This window comes from Musa acuminata, chromosome BXJ2-5 (assembly GCF_036884655.1).
Source record: "Musa acuminata AAA Group cultivar baxijiao chromosome BXJ2-5, Cavendish_Baxijiao_AAA, whole genome shotgun sequence".
Lineage (NCBI taxonomy): Eukaryota > Viridiplantae > Streptophyta > Magnoliopsida > Zingiberales > Musaceae > Musa > Musa acuminata.
This window is the reverse complement of record NC_088342.1, coordinates 4,020,761-4,038,603: the sequence shown is the minus strand read 5'-3', so window position 1 is coordinate 4,038,603 and position 17,843 is coordinate 4,020,761. Positions and strand designations below refer to the sequence as shown.

Below are 17,843 nucleotides of genomic sequence, written 5' to 3'. Positions count from 1 at the left end.
TTCCTGTGATCTATCAACCAGTCAATTAGTCTGCCATGGATGCACCAGTCTCCATAGGCCAGAGCCTCATGAGCAAGCACCTGCATCGATCCAATGAGAAATACAATGTTTTACGAGCTTTCATCTCTCGTTTTAGAAAGCTTCTTGTAGGAAGTAATCAGAACTTTCTAAGAAAAATCTCCTCATTCTTTTGCTTCTTGTTCTTGTAATGGTTTTCATGTCTTCCTAACAATGCAGAGGAGAATAATGCTGGACCACGATCCGAGGCAGAGGAGAGAGTCCACTCATGGATTCAAGCTTTGGCCAGATCTGAGAAGAGCTTAACATTTGAATACGTCCAGTCTACTGAAAGAGGTAGTGTCTAACAACATGGCATGCATGAATATTTTGATGATCACAAAGAAAGATCTTTTACTTCTGTTCCCTGATTTATAGCACTTATATGGAAAATAGATTCTTTTTAGAAATCTGATAGTAGTTAATACATCTGTTTACATCATTCATCTAAGAGATGTTAGAAATTCATTCGACTGCTACCTACTAATTTAAGTATTGCCTTACTCTCAGTGGTGCATCCTCCATTATTTTAGCTATGTATGCTTGAGATACTTCATTTCTGCTGTATTATCACTCAACACTCATCCATGATTTCCTGTTATTTGAAAGAATTCAGAAATGACTTGACTGCTAACTATCTTGGTTCATTTCATTATAAGTTACCATAGTTCAATCACAACTTACATCACAATTCTCCAAGGCAAACATAAAATTTTAAACTTCTAAAGAACTTTGCTATGCTAGACAAATATACCCGAGATCTCAAAGGCTTCAATGTCATAAGATGGCAAAAAGCTAACCATGTTTGATAATTTAGAACGTTGGACGATTAGAAACAGAAAAACCAAAGTATTTGGTATAGCAAAGATGGAAATGAGATGAATGAACAATTTTACAAAGAAAGAAAGAAGGAATAATGATTTCCATTCATGGAAAATTACTAAATTGAAATAACTTTCATTAGGGACAATATAAGTGAAAGTTATCTAAGATGGTGGACATATCCAAAGAAGACATTGTTAGCACTGTCTGAATTCTGAACCATCCAAAATCAAAACCAAATTTGAACATGAGTCTGAAGCTTCCTGAAGTTTCAAGTTCTCAATGAAAACATTTTTTTTGGTTTTTCCATTTCAAACACGACATGATTTTCAAAAAATAAAGCAAAAATTAAATCAATGAGAGCATAATTCTTCGAGAGAAGGTGAAATTTTGAAATTGAAACTAAACGCTTAATAAATCTAGGCTAGTGATTTCATAATTATGTAAAGATCAGCATAATTACCTGTAAGATTTTTTTAATGTATTTGAAAACAATATTTTAATGATGTTTTCTTTTTAAGAAAAAGAAGTTCACAAATAAATCATTCATTAACTTCTGATATTAAAAACATATTATCTATAATGGAATTATTTTCCCCTCTTTTCTTACTATTCCAAAATTTTCTTAATTTTATATTTTTATTTGCATGTTTTTTACACTTCTTTGGTACTGATAAACTAAAAAACCTAAACTCAGTCCAAGCTTACTCAAATGTTTCACTCTAGACACCAGATGGATTCAAAATAAAAATTGAAGTTTCAAACCATGCTTAAGTGTATACCAGTAAAAAAATGTATTTAAGTAGGAGGTTTTAAAAGCATAAGAGAGAAGCATTTCACAGACAGAATATGAAAGGATTTCATGTCCTTTGAACTGCCTGTCTGGAGAATTCTGTCCTTGGGGAGCTAAAAGAAACAAAATTTCCATTTTAATCATTGGAAATTGAGGCTTTTAGTAATTAAAAATGTGCCCATTGCTACAACATTTCTGTATAATTGCATGCAAGTCCTATTCCTTCATTGTGATTGCAAACAACAACAATCCTTATTGGAAATAACAACCTATTGGACTTCCCTCACAAAAAACACCTAACAATAATTTCCCACTCTACTACAAACAATTCAAAATGGCCAATTTTTTTGCCAAGATAATGCTTGCTGATATCATAATCAAATATTATTGTATGATGCTGAGCATTACAGCAATGCTATATGTGGTTGAATAAAAAGAATTTCATAACAAGGATTACTTCTCAAAAGCACACCACATGCCACTAACGTGCCATCATGAGATAACAAGTGTTCCATATAAGCTGGCCAACTACATGCAAAATGATATGTTTGAACAACTTCAGCCGAGCAACCTTATGTAGAAATGAAAAATGGGAGATAAAATTTGAATTAATAAAACATGCATTATGTAGAAATCAAGAAACCATGTCTTTTTAAACTGACAATGTAAAGCATTATATTCAATTGTCCCAACTCGGTTTAGATGACGATTTCCTTGTATCTACAGCTGAAATTCCAAGTTCTTTTTGAACTTCAGACCTCTTACGTGCAAGGTAATAATCTTTTAGGATCTTCCTAGTTGTCTTGGCTACCCCTTTTGTTTTCTGAAGTCTTGGTTTGCAATACATATTGCTTAGATCATTTGATATATTGCTAGCAGTCATCTCTTACCTGATATAACCTCTTGGTGACAAAAAGGACATTCGACTTCTAAAGTGGCAAAAATATGTTCAAATTGTCTCTCTCCAACCACAACCTCCTAGTTTAGTTGGTTGCAACCCAGATTTTGAATCAACCTTCATGATGTCAAATGTCAATCAATTAAAAGTACTTGTAATGTCATTAATTAAATGGTAAATATGATTGGTGAGATCAACTGAGTTGATCCTCTCACCAATCCTTTAGGGGGGGTAATCAGGATCAGATGCCAATCATGACTATCTAATTAGTTAGCAATTCACCAAGCTAGTTCCGTCAAGGTCACCATTCACAACCAATTTTGCTAGTCCTGAATATTTTCAATCCTATTTTCTGGTCTGTCACAATCAATTTTCATTGCAAGGGCGCAAAATAAAAGACACCTCACTCCCACAATTCTGGATGAGTGCTAATCCTAAAACCTAAAACCTTGTTCATCAACATTGTCCAGGAAACTACTTCCAATTTAAACCACAGAAAGATCAGCCAGACCCCTATCTAGTCCTTTTTTTTTACCAGTCATAGTGCTTATATATGAAAATGTAACAACATTTGAACAATTTTAACAGCTAGAATAAAGTGCGCCTACAAGCAGTTGTTTACTTTCAATAGCCTACTTATTATTTTTAATACAGAGTACAGAACTTCAACATTCAGCAGGATTAGAACTGCTCCATCTTTGGACTTGGAAATATCATTCCTAATTTAGTGGACTTCTATTCCTTCTCATCTTTTCAACATATCCTTTTACTGCAACGGTGCTTCTTAACATGCTTTGGACCTTTTCTTTTCTTCAATTTAACTAGGACTATGTTCCTGATAAACTCTTGCTAAAATTCTTTTTTGTAAGACACCTATGGCAACCACAACATCCTCTTCCATGGAATTGTAGCTAATCCCTTGTTCAACTGTGGGAACCTTATTTGTGCAGAAAATAAGCTTCATAAGAAATGCAGTTTCAGAAAGAAAATTAACAAAAAAACTAGATAATGTATTAAACATCATAGGAAGTCAGCATCATGTTTTATTCAGCTTGCTTAATCCAGAAACACAGATTAGTTATATCACATCTATTGGCATCACTGATGTTCACTTAAAAAACCTAGGTAAAATATAAGCAATTGACATGTTAAGATTTAGAAAGCTAGAATCATTCAGAAACTTTCCTTCTTTGGACACACAAGATTGATGATTTATCAATGTAAATTATCCTAGCATACCAAACTTTGTATACAGATTCTAGCATACATGTTCTTATTTGTTTTGTAGTTCACTTGACCTTTTGATTTTCATATTAGTCATTATTTTTAATTATTTTGAATAATGACTTGGTTAGGACATATTAGTTTTCAGGATATTATATATATATATATTAAAGCTCAATAGTTTTGCTCCGTGTTTGAGAGATGCCTTTGGTGTCTTAGTTTCTTACTCAATTCTGCCCTCTCCAGATTAAGTCTTTTTCTCGATTTCAGAATGTAACTATATTTCTTTCTTGATTAACTCTTGACTGTGATCTATGTTAAGTACAGAAAAGTCATATCTGTAACAGTTACTAATTTGGAAAGTAGAAAGTATGTTATATCACATTCTATGTGAAAAATAGGTATAAGCTACTGCAACACTGTAGATACTGCTGCTCCTTGTCCTGCAGGATTGAGCTTCAAGGAAGCAGAAAGGAGATTGCTGGAAGGTGGACAAAATATTCCCATTGATCATAATTTTCCTAGCTGGTGGCAGCTCTGGTGCACTGCTTTTATACATCCTTTTAATATTATTCTTATCATCATGGCTACACTTTCATTCTTGGCATCTGATAATGCCAATGGAATCATTATGCTCATACTAGTTATGCTAAGCGTAGGCATCCGATTCCACCAGGTAATTTCACATAGCCTTGGGAGTTTGTAACCATCATATTCCACTTCTTTTTTTGCTTATAATGCATCAAATGCTATTATAATTCACGTAAAAAGAACTACTACTATGACAGGACTATAATAGTTCAAGAGCTGCCATGAAACTCTCCGAACTTCTGAGATCACAGATCAGAGTTCAGAGATGTGCCGGAAAAGTCATTCAGACAGAACTAGTAGTACAAATTGACTACAGAGACATAGTGCCTGGTGACATTATCCATTTTAGCCCAGGGGATCTCTTTCCTGGTGATGTAAGACTAGTGACATCCAAAGACCTGATTGTGAGGTACAATATCTAAAAATGGATTTCTTCAGTTCTAGGATTGATCTACCAAATTATTTCATTTGGTACCTACTTCCATAAAGCCGCTATATATTGCATGACCATTATCCTGCTTCTTGAACAGTCAGTCTTCCTTAACAGGCGAGTCAGGAACAACGGAAAAAGTAGCAGATATCATAGAAGATCCAAGCACTCCCTTGCTAGAGCTAAAAAATATCTGCTTTATGGTAAATCTACATCATCTGTTAATATGACTGAATTTTTTAATCTCAACTATTTCTCTATGTCTTGATGAAGAAAATCAAATCCAGGGAACAAGTGTGGAATCTGGGTGTGGAACCGGATTAGTCATATCAACAGGTTCAAGAACATATATGAGTACAATATTTTCCACAATGGGACAAGAGAAACATACAGATGCCTTTGAAAATGGCCTTCGGTGTGTATCCTATGCACTTGTTTGCATCATGGTTCTGGTAGTCCCAATAATAAGTTTAACTGATTACTATGCATCTCATAATTTGGGAGAGAGTGTTATATTTGGGATCTCTGTAGCAGTAGCACTGACACCACAAATGTTACCTCTTATTGTGAACACAAATCTTGCAAAAGGAGCCATTGCAATGGCCAAAGACAGATGCATAGTTAAGCGACTATCTACCATACAACACATGGGAGCTATGTAAGTTTGCAAAATTATTTCATCCACATGCACTTCTGAATGCACACATTTTTCTTATAGCATGTTAAAAATTATTTTCAAGCATGTGCTGGAGTATGTTTAAGGTCAAACATCAATAAAAAAGATTTCATGTCGTTGGTTGTATAAGATAGTGTGCAAGTTTGCTTTATTTTGATAGTATTTTTCCTTTTTATAATTTATAGTAGCAACAAGCATAAAAATGTATGGAATATTAGCATTTCCATGATGAAATTTTCTACTCATATGAACTTCTATTTTTTGGCCTAGCTCTGCATAACATGCTCTTTACAACAGATAGTCAACCAGAGAGCCTGTCTGAAGATCATTAAACTAAAATGACATAAGCATACGTGAAGACATACTCCAATCTGTTTCCATAAACAAAAATAACAATCACAGAGTACATATCATGGTGTAAGAAAGTTTTTAGAACAGATCATTTTAAAAAGATAAATTGAGGTTTTAAAAATGTAAGGAGATTTCTGTGAGCATATTCATCTAAATATAATTAAGATTGATGTAAATCTAACTTGTAAAGCAAGCAACAATGTGCTGTATACATATTACAGTATGTTACAAATAACACCTAAAATGACTAGCTGAAATTTCACAAAAAAAATAGCTGAAATTAGTGTGTTTGAGAATAAGTGCATTTTCTTTAGTATGGTCATCTGAAAAGCTGATAAAGAATCTCATGCTGAATTGAGCACTTAAAGGAGACTAACCAAAATAAACATTAAAGAATAAGCACATTTTCTAGATCACTGGGTATGAAGGAATTCAATCTTAAGCAAATCAGTTGAATGCCATCTGGAAATTGGAAATGTTCAGAAAGATCCATAAAATTTTTAGTTCCATGGAAGTAATAGAAGTCATAAGATTTTAATACATTTTGGTTAAATAACTGAAATTGGAGTTATGACGACTTTAAAAGATTATGATGATATTATCTCAAATGAAGATAACTTGGCAGAAGAGGAAACATAGGTTAAACTTAATAGAACTACATATGGCAAATAACAGTAAAGAAATTATGATTCTCATCAGCCACAAAAATACATAGATATGCCAAAAAGAGTGACCTGGCCTAATAGTACGGAGGGTTGAAAAATAATTCATAAGCAAACAAGCTTCAGTTACTTATACTGAGTCTTGACAACTACTTCATGCATGAACTTGAGTTTCAGCCCATGCCCATTCATCCCAGCCATATTGTGCTGACACAATCTCAGTACACAAGTGTATAAATTTTGTGAACAAGCACTCATTAAGCAGACTCATTTTGGCAACAAATTTGTGCTAGCACATCACTGTCGTGCTCCCATGTCATGAAATTTATCATGTTCTACAAAAGTATGGTAAAGAAATTGACATTCCATTGGGCGATTTCAATCTTATTTGGAGAGGTGTAGGGTACTCCATATTCAAATTCCAAGTCAGGTCACATTACAAAGTATGAAATAGATGAGAGAGGAAATGTATGCCTAGGGTACTAATGTTATTTTAGCTTCAATTTAACAAAATAATAAAGGTCAATGATATTGATGTCCAAGACCAGCATAAAATATTAATTTATCAACTTATTTTCTATTTAAGCAATTACAGATATACTCTGCCAAAAGTAATTCTTTTGCCATACATTTTCTTTGCAGGGATATTTTGTGCATCGACAAAACAGGAACACTAACAACGAATCGTATCATAATGGTACATCATATGGATAGTTGGGGGTTTCCAAATGAAAGAGTACTAAGATTTGCATTTCTAAATTCTTACTTCAAAACTGAAGCTAATAGTCCTATAGATGATGCAATTCTTGCTTATGCATATACAAATGGGTACAGATTCCAGGCATCAAAATGGCGAATGATAGAAGAGATTCCTTTTGATTTTGTAAGGAGAAGGATGTCTGTAATTATTGAGAGAGATCTAGACAGCATATGGGATGAACAAGGCTCCTATTTTGATACAACCAAATATGTCATAACAAAGGGGGCACTTGAAGAAGTTTTAAGTATTTCTACCTTGATCGAGGACATTGATAAAGGAGTAAATTTGACCTTGACTCCCAAAGATCGTGAAGTTGTCCTCCAAAAGAGTGAAGAACTGAGTAATGATGGATTGCGAGTCCTCGGAGTAGCTATGAAAAGGGAAAACACGGTATGTGACCACTTACTCCATTTCAATTGAATTACAGAATTTGCTTGAAATTGATTTTTCTTAACAGTAGAAAAAAAAATTTGAAGCATCATGGATTACGGCTAATCATTTCAAATGAACAACAGAATTAGCACCAAACATCTAAATTCTCTTGAGATTTACATAAGTTTGAAGTTGTTATGCATTACATATAATGTGTTTTCAAAAGGCTGCAATTTATAATTGTTTTAAATTTTAACATTGTTCTACAATAGTTACATTCTCTATTCATCACTATAATTAGTTGATCATAGTATTTTACTAGTTGTTACTCATGCTTCACCATTCAGAAAATAGTTAGTCATCTAGGGGCATATGTCAACTAACCTTGCTGTTTTTCTTTCATATAATTGCAGATAATTAAAAGTGGGCCTACCAAATATTCAGCACTAGAATCAGACATGGTTTTCCTTGGCCTCATCTCCTTCTTTGACCCACCAAAAAACTCAGCTAAGCAAGCACTGTGGCAACTAGCAGAGAAGGGAGTAAAAGCAAAGGTGTTAACGGGTGACTCACTGTCTCTAGCCATTAAGGTCTGTAAAGAAGTTGGCATCAGAACAACTCATGTGACAACTGGCCCAGATCTTGACATTCTTGAACATACTGAGTTTCATGAGGCTGTTAGAAGAGCCACAGTGCTGGCTCGTCTTACACCAACTCAAAAGCTTCGGGTAGTTCAGTCACTGCAGAAAGTAGGAAACCATGTCGTTGGATTTTTGGGTGATGGAATAAATGATTCCCTTGCATTGGAAGCTGCAGATGTTGGAATTTCAGTTGACTCCGGATCAAGTGTAGCAAAGGATCTAGCCGACATTATACTACTCGAGAAGGATTTAAATGTTCTTGTCTCAGGTGTTGAACATGGTAGGCTGACCTATGGAAACACAATGAAATACATAAAAATGTCTTTGGTTGCTAATATTGGAAGCATTATCTCTCTCTTTATAGCGACTATGTTCATACAATTTGAGCCACTCAGTCCCAGACAGCTTCTGACTCAGAATTTTCTCTACAATCTAGGCCAAATTGCAATTCCATGGGACAAGGTAGATGACGGATATGCAAAGGTTCCTCAGGGATGGTCTGCAACAGAACTACCAGTTTTCATCCTATGGAATGGGCCAGTTTGTTCGATATTTGATATTGGCACCTTCTTATTCCTTCGTTTTTATTATGAAGCAGACCAAGTTTCAGATTCTGAATTTTTCCATTCTGCTTGGTTTATTGAGGGTCTTCTTATGCAGGCTCTTATCATCCACATGATTAGAACAGAAAAAATTCCCTTCATACAGGATATGGCAACATGGCCTGTGGTTTTCTCAACCATAACAATTTCTGCTATCGGGATCATAATTCCATTTAGTCCCATTGGTAAACTTATGGGACTAATGAACCTTCCACTATCATATTTTGGTTTCTTAGTAGTGCTTTTTCTTGGATACTTTTCGCTTGGGCAAATTGTCAAGAGGATATATATACTCATTTACAAACGATGGCTTTAAAAGTGAGTCCATAGTTCTGTACATAAAAATTTAAGGCTGCTGACACATGAGGAATCGACTTCAGTTTTATTCTGTGTCTACCAAACATTGGCAAAGTCTAGTTTTGAGTCAACTTCAGTTTCATTCTACCATAAAAAAAAATTTATATCATTTTAATTAGATAAAGTTGTTATACTTGTTTCGTTTTGGCTTTTTCGGTGAATATATGAGAAAATAAATATACAAACAACAATGATAAAATTCATTGAAGTGTATCACCACACTCTTATACAAATGAAAACCAAATCTCGGAGACCTTTACCACAACCATTTATTTCCAACCCTTGATACACCTATATCTACGCTCAACTAAACTCACCAAACAGGGAAGTCCATAGAGGAGACCACTGATGGCTGCTGGTTGAGTTTTTCTTTCTCTTTTCCTCTCTCTTTCTTATTTTCTGTATTTATCTTGACTCTATCTTCAAATCAATGAAATTGGGAGGCTTGTGTCAGCGTTATAACACGTGCCAACTATTGAAAAGGTTATTGTCTGTCAATGCCCAAAAAAACTGCCATGCTAGCTGCCAAATTGCATTTAAGCATCCCAGTCCGTAAGCACTATCAAAGATTAATATCACAAAAATAAAAAGAGGATTAACTATCCTCCTCAAGGATTTTGAGATGCTTGTTCTAGGGTTAATGTGGAGACAACAGTACCAGATGTGTTGATAGTGGCAAGATGAACTGTTTGGGTTTCTAACTGATAAAGTAACTGTACTTCACATTTCACATAAACATGAACATTGTATCAGGAAGACACCTAGAGATCCAATAGCTTCCAGTCACATTACATGGAAATTGAAGCAAGATATAAGGAATTTATTATTTTCAGTAAGGTTGCATAGGCTGAGAGGTCACAGTATAAGCATGGTTCCAAGACCAACTTGATGTGCCCCCGTAGCTAGAATACTCAAAAGAAAAAGTGGTACAAATTCCAGTTAAATAAGGATACAACTGGCAAGCATGCAGACTTCAAATCTGCTTTCTTCTTCTTCTTCTTCTTCTTCTTCTTCTTTTGCCTTTAGCAAGAGAAAATAACAGCATGAATACATCGGGCGAGATCAAAAAGAGGAAAGTGAAGGAGAAAGAAATATAAAGGAAAATGACAAACTAGATGATGAGGAATAATGTCAAGGGCCAACCCCAGCCCACCCCAAGCAACCCCTCCAAAACCCCAAACATCCACAAGGAGGGAACAGAAAAAGACCTAGATTCAACAATTAGTCATATTCTACATAAATCTACCATCTTATACTGTGTAATTCTCACAATTTGCACAGCAATTTGGAAGCAAATTAGAGCCCCCGCTCACAGTTTTGTACTAAATCAATCTCAACGCGCCACCCATCAGTTCATGAAATATTGGCCCTCATAAGTCAATTTCAATGCCTCACTCCTCATTCATGAGATCCTGAAGTGGCAAGCATTGATCATAACTCACAGGCTGAAACTCTATATCATGAAGAATTCCATAAAAAAAAAGGAAATTCCTTGACACTGCACCTCGATCGATCTCTGATCTAAATTCCATTTACATCGTAGACTTTTATAAGCAACCCATTTCAACTTGCGTCCGGCCGTAAAACCCTGACCCTAAATCAAGAAGCAAAAGAATAATATCTAATCACATCTCCAAATTAATCTTTCCGCCGTAAAGAGCAATCAACCAAAATAAGAGCACAGTTTCAAGGGAAGCGGAGCAACCAAAACCTCACAAAACTAAGGCAGAAGGCAGGAAGGGGAGGGATCTTTACCTGATGTACATGATAAGTGGAACAGAGGCAGAAAAAAGATGGGGAAACCAAATGCCATTCCGCTACACTGAAGCATGTCGGTGATTGCAATCAACGCATGTTGATGATACGACGGATTCAAGAAGAGGAGGGTATGACGAACGAGATAAGTGGGGAAGCGGCGAGGAATCTGTGCCTGTCTAAACCTTCCATAAACCACCATTTAGGCCGAAGAGAGCGCTATAAAGGACGAACTAAAGCTTCTTTTTGTCTCTTAAGAACAATGCTTTAACCATTCGGTCCCAAATAATTGAAACATTTATAAAGAATTATTTTGGGCCACCAATAGATTTGATAAGATGTAAAATGTATAAAAATGTAAATATCAGAAAAAGGAAATTATTATTAAAGCCCTCTCTTTCATCTAATAATACCATTATAGTCATCTAATAATTAGTTATCTTTAGTTACTCGACCGATGAAATGAGTTAATTATATATATATATATATAATTTTTTAGTAATTTTTATATTTTTAAAATTTATATTAGAATTTTTATAATTATAAAAATAAAATATTTAATCTTATTTCTATTTAAATTACCAATTTTACTAATGAAAATGTCATAGGGTTTATTAATGAGCACGTATTGATTTTACGTCATTTTGATTTATTACTTAACACATATAATAAATATTCTATTAGTAGAGTTGACACCATAAAAAAAAAAAAATTAAATATTTTATTTTTATAAATATAAAGATTTTAATATAATTTTTTAAAATACACGAAATACTAAAAAATAACTAATTATGATTTCCCGGCAGAGGCAAGCCTCCGCGTCCTCCTCCTTCAACATGTGGTGGTGCGGGTGGTGATCCGGGTTTGAATGTATCGGTGCAGAAGTCGGCACGGAAGAGGCTGAGCTTTCGACTCACACGGCCGCGGGGAGCGTCGGCGCTTGCTTCTGCGGGGAGGATACACGGAGACGGTGGGCATTCTCGACGTTGAGTCCAGAGCTGTCCGACGAACCGTCCTTGTAGATCAGAACAGATCGGGACTCCACCTCCTCCCCGGCCGCGGCCTTGGTCTCGGCATCAGAGACCACTGGCTCTTCCTTCACGGAGGAAAAGCTCAGGGTTTCCTCTCCAGCTAACTTGGCTTCCAGCTCTTCAATCTGCACCACGACACGAACAACAGCGTTGAAGGAAACCAATCGTTCAGAAAGGGCTTGACAGTCGAACTATTGAATCCGTGACTCGCCTGAGCCAGAATGACTCATTATCGCGGTGGAGCAAATCGTAGTCGAGGCGGAGCGCCTCGTAGCTCAAGCTGCTTGGTCTTCCACCGGGCACGAAGCTTCTGGAACCAGACAGACACCTGCCGCGGCTGGAGGCCCAGCTCCAGCGCCATCCTTAGCTTCCTCTCAGGCCCCAACTTGTTCTCCAACTCAAAGCTCCTCTCCAGAGCTCTCACCTGCGCTTCTTCTCTCCCGGCAACGACAGAGCCGCCGTGACGCTGCCGCAGTCACCATCATCGTCAGCCAGCCCATCCATCAAGGAGAATTCCCTCCCATCAACGCCATCCTCGTCGGCTAAACATGCATGTTCCAATTTTTCTGCTACATAAGCAATCAGAATCCGCAAAGAGAACTCTCGATGAGGATGACCGAGAGAGGCATTACCCCAGATGGGCAGATTGGCATGAATGAGTCTCGAGTCTGTGACGGGCGCCGGCCTCTTCATGCCACTTGCTGTTCAGTACTTCGATGCTGCTAAGAAGGGATCTCTGTGGCAAGTACAAGTAGGTTCTTGATCGAAAAGAAGCTGAGGAGAGGGATTGCACACAGCGCAGCTGAGAGAGCAGCTGTGTGACAGTGAGGTCCTCCTCTCCTTCTCACCCATCTCCTCTTCTTCGAGCTCATCACCAGATTCTACTACTGCAAGCAAATCTAAAGGTTATCGCAGCTCAATTGTGACATATCAAGCTAACCTAGTGGCATATTGCATGTATAAGAGTCAAGATTCGATGGTGTCACCATATCAAGCAATCGAGAACGTGATTAATGTCGCATCGCAAAGTGGTTTAAGCACTAATCGAGCCTCCATTGTGACCCAACAAGTCTCGAATAATAAATAGTATTTTGTGTTAAGAGATGATTGGTCGGATTCATGGATCGGATTGCGATGTGACGAATGGGAACTCGACACATCATTGGCCACTTGGCTATGCCTTTCGCTTGCTATTTCTTTATTGAGCTTCCATGGCACAAATCCTTCCTTCGTGATCGTTCGACTAATTCAAGGTGTTCCATCACTGCATCAATCTCTCCATCTATATAACCATCTATCTATCTGTCTATTTATTTATTCGTTCATCTGCCACATCTATTTATCTATATATTTATTTATTTATATTTAAAAAAACATTTATATTATCGCTTATGAAATTTTGGTCGGTTTCTTCGAGTGGCAAAGCCAACTCGACCAATAATATTTAGGAAGCGCACCTCGATGTGATGATGATGGCAAGAACGAATGTCAACTTAGACGTTCTATATCAAGACTATTTTCGATAAGATCCGTCCGACGTTTAAGTTAGATGATGATCTCAAAATATGATATTTTTCTAAGCTTAACATACCTTAGAGCCCCCTTCTTCTTGTTCTGAAGGGATTCAAACAGGACTATAAGATAAAAGGAGGAATCAATGATACTATTTACTTGTACATCTCAAAGCACAATCAAACGCCTAAATATTACTTCCCAAAGCTACTCCATCGAGTGAACCTCCTTTAAGAGAGATCATCTATCTAGTTTTGAAGGTTGTATATGGGTACTTTCTTCTTCCTCTTCCATTTATCGTCTCATTTAGCACCAATTTAGTTGACTTGTAGATTTATAGCTACTGTTTAGTTTGTTCCAAAGATATTTTCTTGAAGGAGAAAAACTTCTAAACCCTTGGCAAAATACTAAATTGAGCTGATCCTTCGAAGTAGAATCATTTGAAGTAAGATCAGAGTAAGAGAAGCAAACTTTTTTGTGATCTTTAGTCCTAATTATATGATGTGTAAAGCTCGACACTAAGGAACGTAAACTTATCATCGGAAAGAGAAGGATGTCATCGAGTTATATCAGAGTTATTGCATACAATCTCATGTACCGCAGCAGCATTACGTCGTCATTCGGCTCTGAGAGAGAAGGGGTTTTGACTAGCTGTGACCAGCTTCCTCTTCGATCTCTGCAAGTATTCCATGGATTGCGGTGGCAATCTCATCCACTGACGTCAACTGGCAACCGTCTTCCACCTTCACAAACATAGGTATGATCCAAAGCGACCAGCGTCAACTCACGATCCATGGCATCAAGAGAAGAGAGAACCGAATCAAGGACTGCGATCTCAGTACTGTACCTTGACGCTGAGACAGTAGAGCACCATCTCGTCGACGGCGGTCACGTTGAGGTGGAGCGCCGTGAGTCGCAGGCTCTGCATGCCGCCCACCAGCTTCAGCAGCTGTCCGGCTCGCCGCCTCGAGAAGATTTTCACGTTGGCGTGGCTCTCGATGACGATGACCTCGACGTCGGCCGCGGCTCCGCTGCTCTCGGTGTTCGTGCAGGGTGAAGAGGCTGATGAGTACTGAGGGAAGGTGAAGAAGGCAGAAAAAGGAGATGCCTTGGATCGTTGCTTGACTCGCTTCCGAGCCTCGAGGGAGTGGACTAATTGTTCGAGCTCTCTGACGAAGTTTATGGCGCCTTCAACCGTCGATGCTTGGTCGCCCTGTCCATGGAGAAACGAGCAGCTTGAGGCAGTGACATGGTGCAACTGAGGATGTTATGGCGCAGGGGAAGACAAACCCTTTGCGAGTGCGAGGCCGGCATGAGGGAGCGGAGCACGGCGAGGTACTCGTTCATCTGTTTCCGCCGGTTACGCTCCACAGCGATGTGAGTCATCCTCTGGTTCTCCACCTCTTCCTCGCTCTTCACTCTCTTGGTGCGCTGCCTCTTCCTCCGTCCCACGGCCTCCCCCGTCCCCGCCGTCTCCTCTCGGCGAGCAGCAGCTGCACCCGGCGTCGGCGGCGAATCCACATCCCAGTCGTCGAAGTTCTGCACCGGGGAGGAGCAACAGGTGCTCCATCTGCCATGCCTTCCTCGTTCACCACCGAAGCCATAGCCCGGTGCCGCACCTCCCACGTCGTAAAGCTCCTTCATGGCGACACCAGGGAGGTCATGCTGAAACACCACAGCTTCTGATGCCATTTTTCCCACACAGAGCGCTCCAACCACACACAGATGCCTCGGGACAGCCCTAAAGGCCTCAGTGAAAGAAAAAGAAGAAGACACAGGGGTGGCACATGAGTCCAAGCAAGCAACAAGGAACATGGTGGTGAGGTGGGCTAGAGTAGGGTGGTGGTGAGAGGGGCTCCCATGGATTGTCATTACAGATATGTACAAAGGGATTGAAAGGGGGGCTGCTTTTGTTTTGATCCGCATATGATTTGGTTGGATGTCAGGGCCCAGAGATCGGAGGGAACGGAAAGGCTGACATGAAAAGGAGATGGCAACGGGAGCTCAGATGCTCTCCTTGTCTTCTTCACACCGTGAGGCTGAGGAGTGAGAGCCAAGTGTAAGGAAGCATGTCACTTTGTTGAGACCAAAAGGGTCATGTGATCGCCATGCCCAACCTTGTGCCGGCCACAGCAATTCCTCTGCAACCATCTGCCACAACAGGCTGCCTTGATCCTTCCTATATGTCTGTCCCCTATATATGTCAGCAGGTTTTCTTTGATATGGTGTAATGGATCAGAAGATGGAAGGATTCAAATTGACACAGGTACTGGTTCTCTCATCATGTTTCAGGAATTAGACTGACATCATAGTATAGTGATTTCAGATGGGTGCTGTTAGGTCAGATGAATAAGATTGTAGTGAATCTTTTAGTCTGCTATAATGTACAGCCCTTTTTACTTTTAACTACAGTGTATTTATAAAAGCACTGTCATTAATGGATAATAACATAATTATGACTAAATTTAAGTGAGTGGTTGACCAGTGTCTGTATCACAGAAGAATAATACTAAGAGTCTCACAAGCAATGGTATAACTTCAAACATTTTAGCTCTCATATTAATATAGAAGAAGGTAACTAAGCCAGAAAACAAGTTTGTTTAAGCATTATTTTATCAGTTCAACTACATTAATCCTAATGAATAGAGACATAGTATTCCCAACATCAGATTTGTTGGGATGAACAAATCAGCAGCTTGTCTCATAGCTGCAATTTGGTTATCTTCTTTGTTGGATATGATTTGAAGTCCTAATAAAATAAGCTTCACCTTCTAACTGGACCACACCACAAGATTCAACTTGTTCTAATGGCAATCCACTTCCAAAGAAGAATGCAGAGAGTCTTTTAAGCAGATTGCATCAAACAAGACCTCAATCTGGTTGCTGCTTCAAATCATAATGTATGACTTTCCATGGTGGACACAGCAATCACCACAAAAAGCATGTTTGACTCCTCAACAGACAATTCCTCACTGCATTTAGCTTCATGGTTCATGTTGGACTGCAGTTCTTTGGATCTCTGTCATGTGGGTATGCATCAGGGTGGGTGAGTCTTAGACATGAGACATGATGTGGGGATTCCACAAGCCATTCTGGTTTGCATCAAATCACCAATCCAGGCAGGCAGCCCCTTGTTGCAGGCTTAGAGAGATTGGCCTTCATTTACTTCACTTTCAATAGCTTTGCTTTGATATTTTTGTCATGCCTGTTCATGTGTTGTCTACAAGAAATTAGGAATTATTCACCTGCACTTGGGGACAAATCTAGTCAAGAGGTAGGCAATCATGACATGACCTGTGCTTCTCTGCAATAGCCTGCACAGTTGTTGCTTCTGATTTCAGTGAAAGAGGCTGGTGTCTCATAATTTCATTTCGAGAGATCTGAATTGACCAGAGAGGCAAGAACAGAAAATTAAATAGTTTACATAATAAAAAGGAAAATTGGCTATATCATTCAATTGTTAGGAGTATTAGTACCCTAAATGCTGATTAAATTCTAACATTGGATAGGCATGTATTGTGATTCATCTTCCACTCATCATAAATTCCCTGTGTCTGGTTTCATCAATACTACTTTGTAGGTTCTACTTCATTTGGAAAACATTATGTTGAATTTTATTGGACCAGTGTATCAAGTATTGCATGTGGATGTGGAGTTCTGAGGTTATCATTTTCCTACCACTTGGTATAAATCAGCATAGTGTGGTCACTTCAATCTTCTTGTGCTAATTTATTTGATCCATCATGCATTGCATAATGACACCACAAACTCATGCCTATGGTCTATTGGCAAAAACAATCTCTCTCTCTCTCTCTCTCACACACACACACACACACACACACATATATATATATATATATATAAAGTGATTTTTAAGAAAATACCCATATTTAGAGTATTTTTCAATCAGCACTCTCATTTTATTTTTTTAAACAGTTTTTCTTTATTTTTTAAAGCAGTTTGGACTTCTAACCTATTATAAAACTTACTTGAAAATAATGTAAATGATCTAAATGGACTTCTAACCTCAACCAAACTAACCACAAGCCTAAGAATATAATATTCTAATGGCTTATGAGCAATATAATATCACTTACAATGTTCTTAAATAACGTTTACAATATTTTCGATACCTCAATAAAATACTGTAAATGCTATTAAAAAAATACTATAAATGAGTTAAAATAAAAAAATTGTAACAATTGAAAAGTTGTAAAAAAATTTGGCAAGACAACTTTTGAGAGGTATTTTGGATATTTTTTAAATTAAAAATATTTTTTAAAAAAGAGAGACGAGTATCTTTAAAAAA

General features: G+C 37.8%; 2 protein-coding genes across 2 annotated transcripts; one reads left to right on the top strand and one right to left on the bottom strand.

The window, feature by feature from the left end:
• The first annotated feature begins 14 nt into the window (after positions 1–14).
• Positions 15–9,264, top strand: LOC103984014 (uncharacterized). Its single transcript, XM_018826063.2, has 8 exons — positions 15–153; positions 238–354; positions 4,244–4,470; positions 4,583–4,794; positions 4,916–5,018; positions 5,103–5,473; positions 7,147–7,654; positions 8,050–9,264. Exons 1-8 carry the CDS (start codon positions 36–38, stop codon positions 9,193–9,195), a joined length of 2,802 nt encoding a protein of 933 aa, XP_018681608.2. The 5' UTR covers positions 15–35; the 3' UTR covers positions 9,196–9,264.
• A 4,789-nt stretch (positions 9,265–14,053) lies between these two features.
• LOC103984354 (transcription factor bHLH94-like) lies at positions 14,054–15,363 on the bottom strand. The gene is made up of 3 exons (XM_009401840.3): positions 14,825–15,363; positions 14,382–14,747; positions 14,054–14,277 (listed from the first exon to the last, which is right to left on the bottom strand). The coding sequence occupies exons 1-3, from the start codon at positions 15,347–15,349 to the stop codon at positions 14,182–14,184; spliced, it is 987 nt and encodes a 328-aa protein (XP_009400115.2). The 5' UTR covers positions 15,350–15,363; the 3' UTR covers positions 14,054–14,181.
• Positions 15,364–17,843: the final 2,480 nt, after the last annotated feature.

Bases quoted from the DNA above. Each gene is read 5' to 3' on its own strand.
- LOC103984014 (XM_018826063.2), top strand. From the start codon at position 36: ATGGATGCACCAGTCTCCATAGGCCAGAGCCTCATGAGCAAGCACCTG. The intron at 154-237 runs GTAATCAGAACT...CTAACAATGCAG, and splicing joins TAGAAAGCTTCTTGTAGGAA to AGGAGAATAATGCTGGACCA. The intron at 4,795-4,915 runs GTACAATATCTA...CTTCTTGAACAG, and splicing joins TCCAAAGACCTGATTGTGAG to TCAGTCTTCCTTAACAGGCG.
- LOC103984354 (XM_009401840.3), bottom strand. From the start codon at position 15,349: ATGTTCCTTGTTGCTTGCTTGGACTCATGTGCCACCCCTGTGTCTTCT. The intron at 14,748-14,824 runs GTTTGTCTTCCC...CTCCATGGACAG, and splicing joins CGGCCTCGCACTCGCAAAGG to GGCGACCAAGCATCGACGGT. The intron at 14,278-14,381 runs GTACAGTACTGA...ATGTTTGTGAAG, and splicing joins TCTACTGTCTCAGCGTCAAG to GTGGAAGACGGTTGCCAGTT.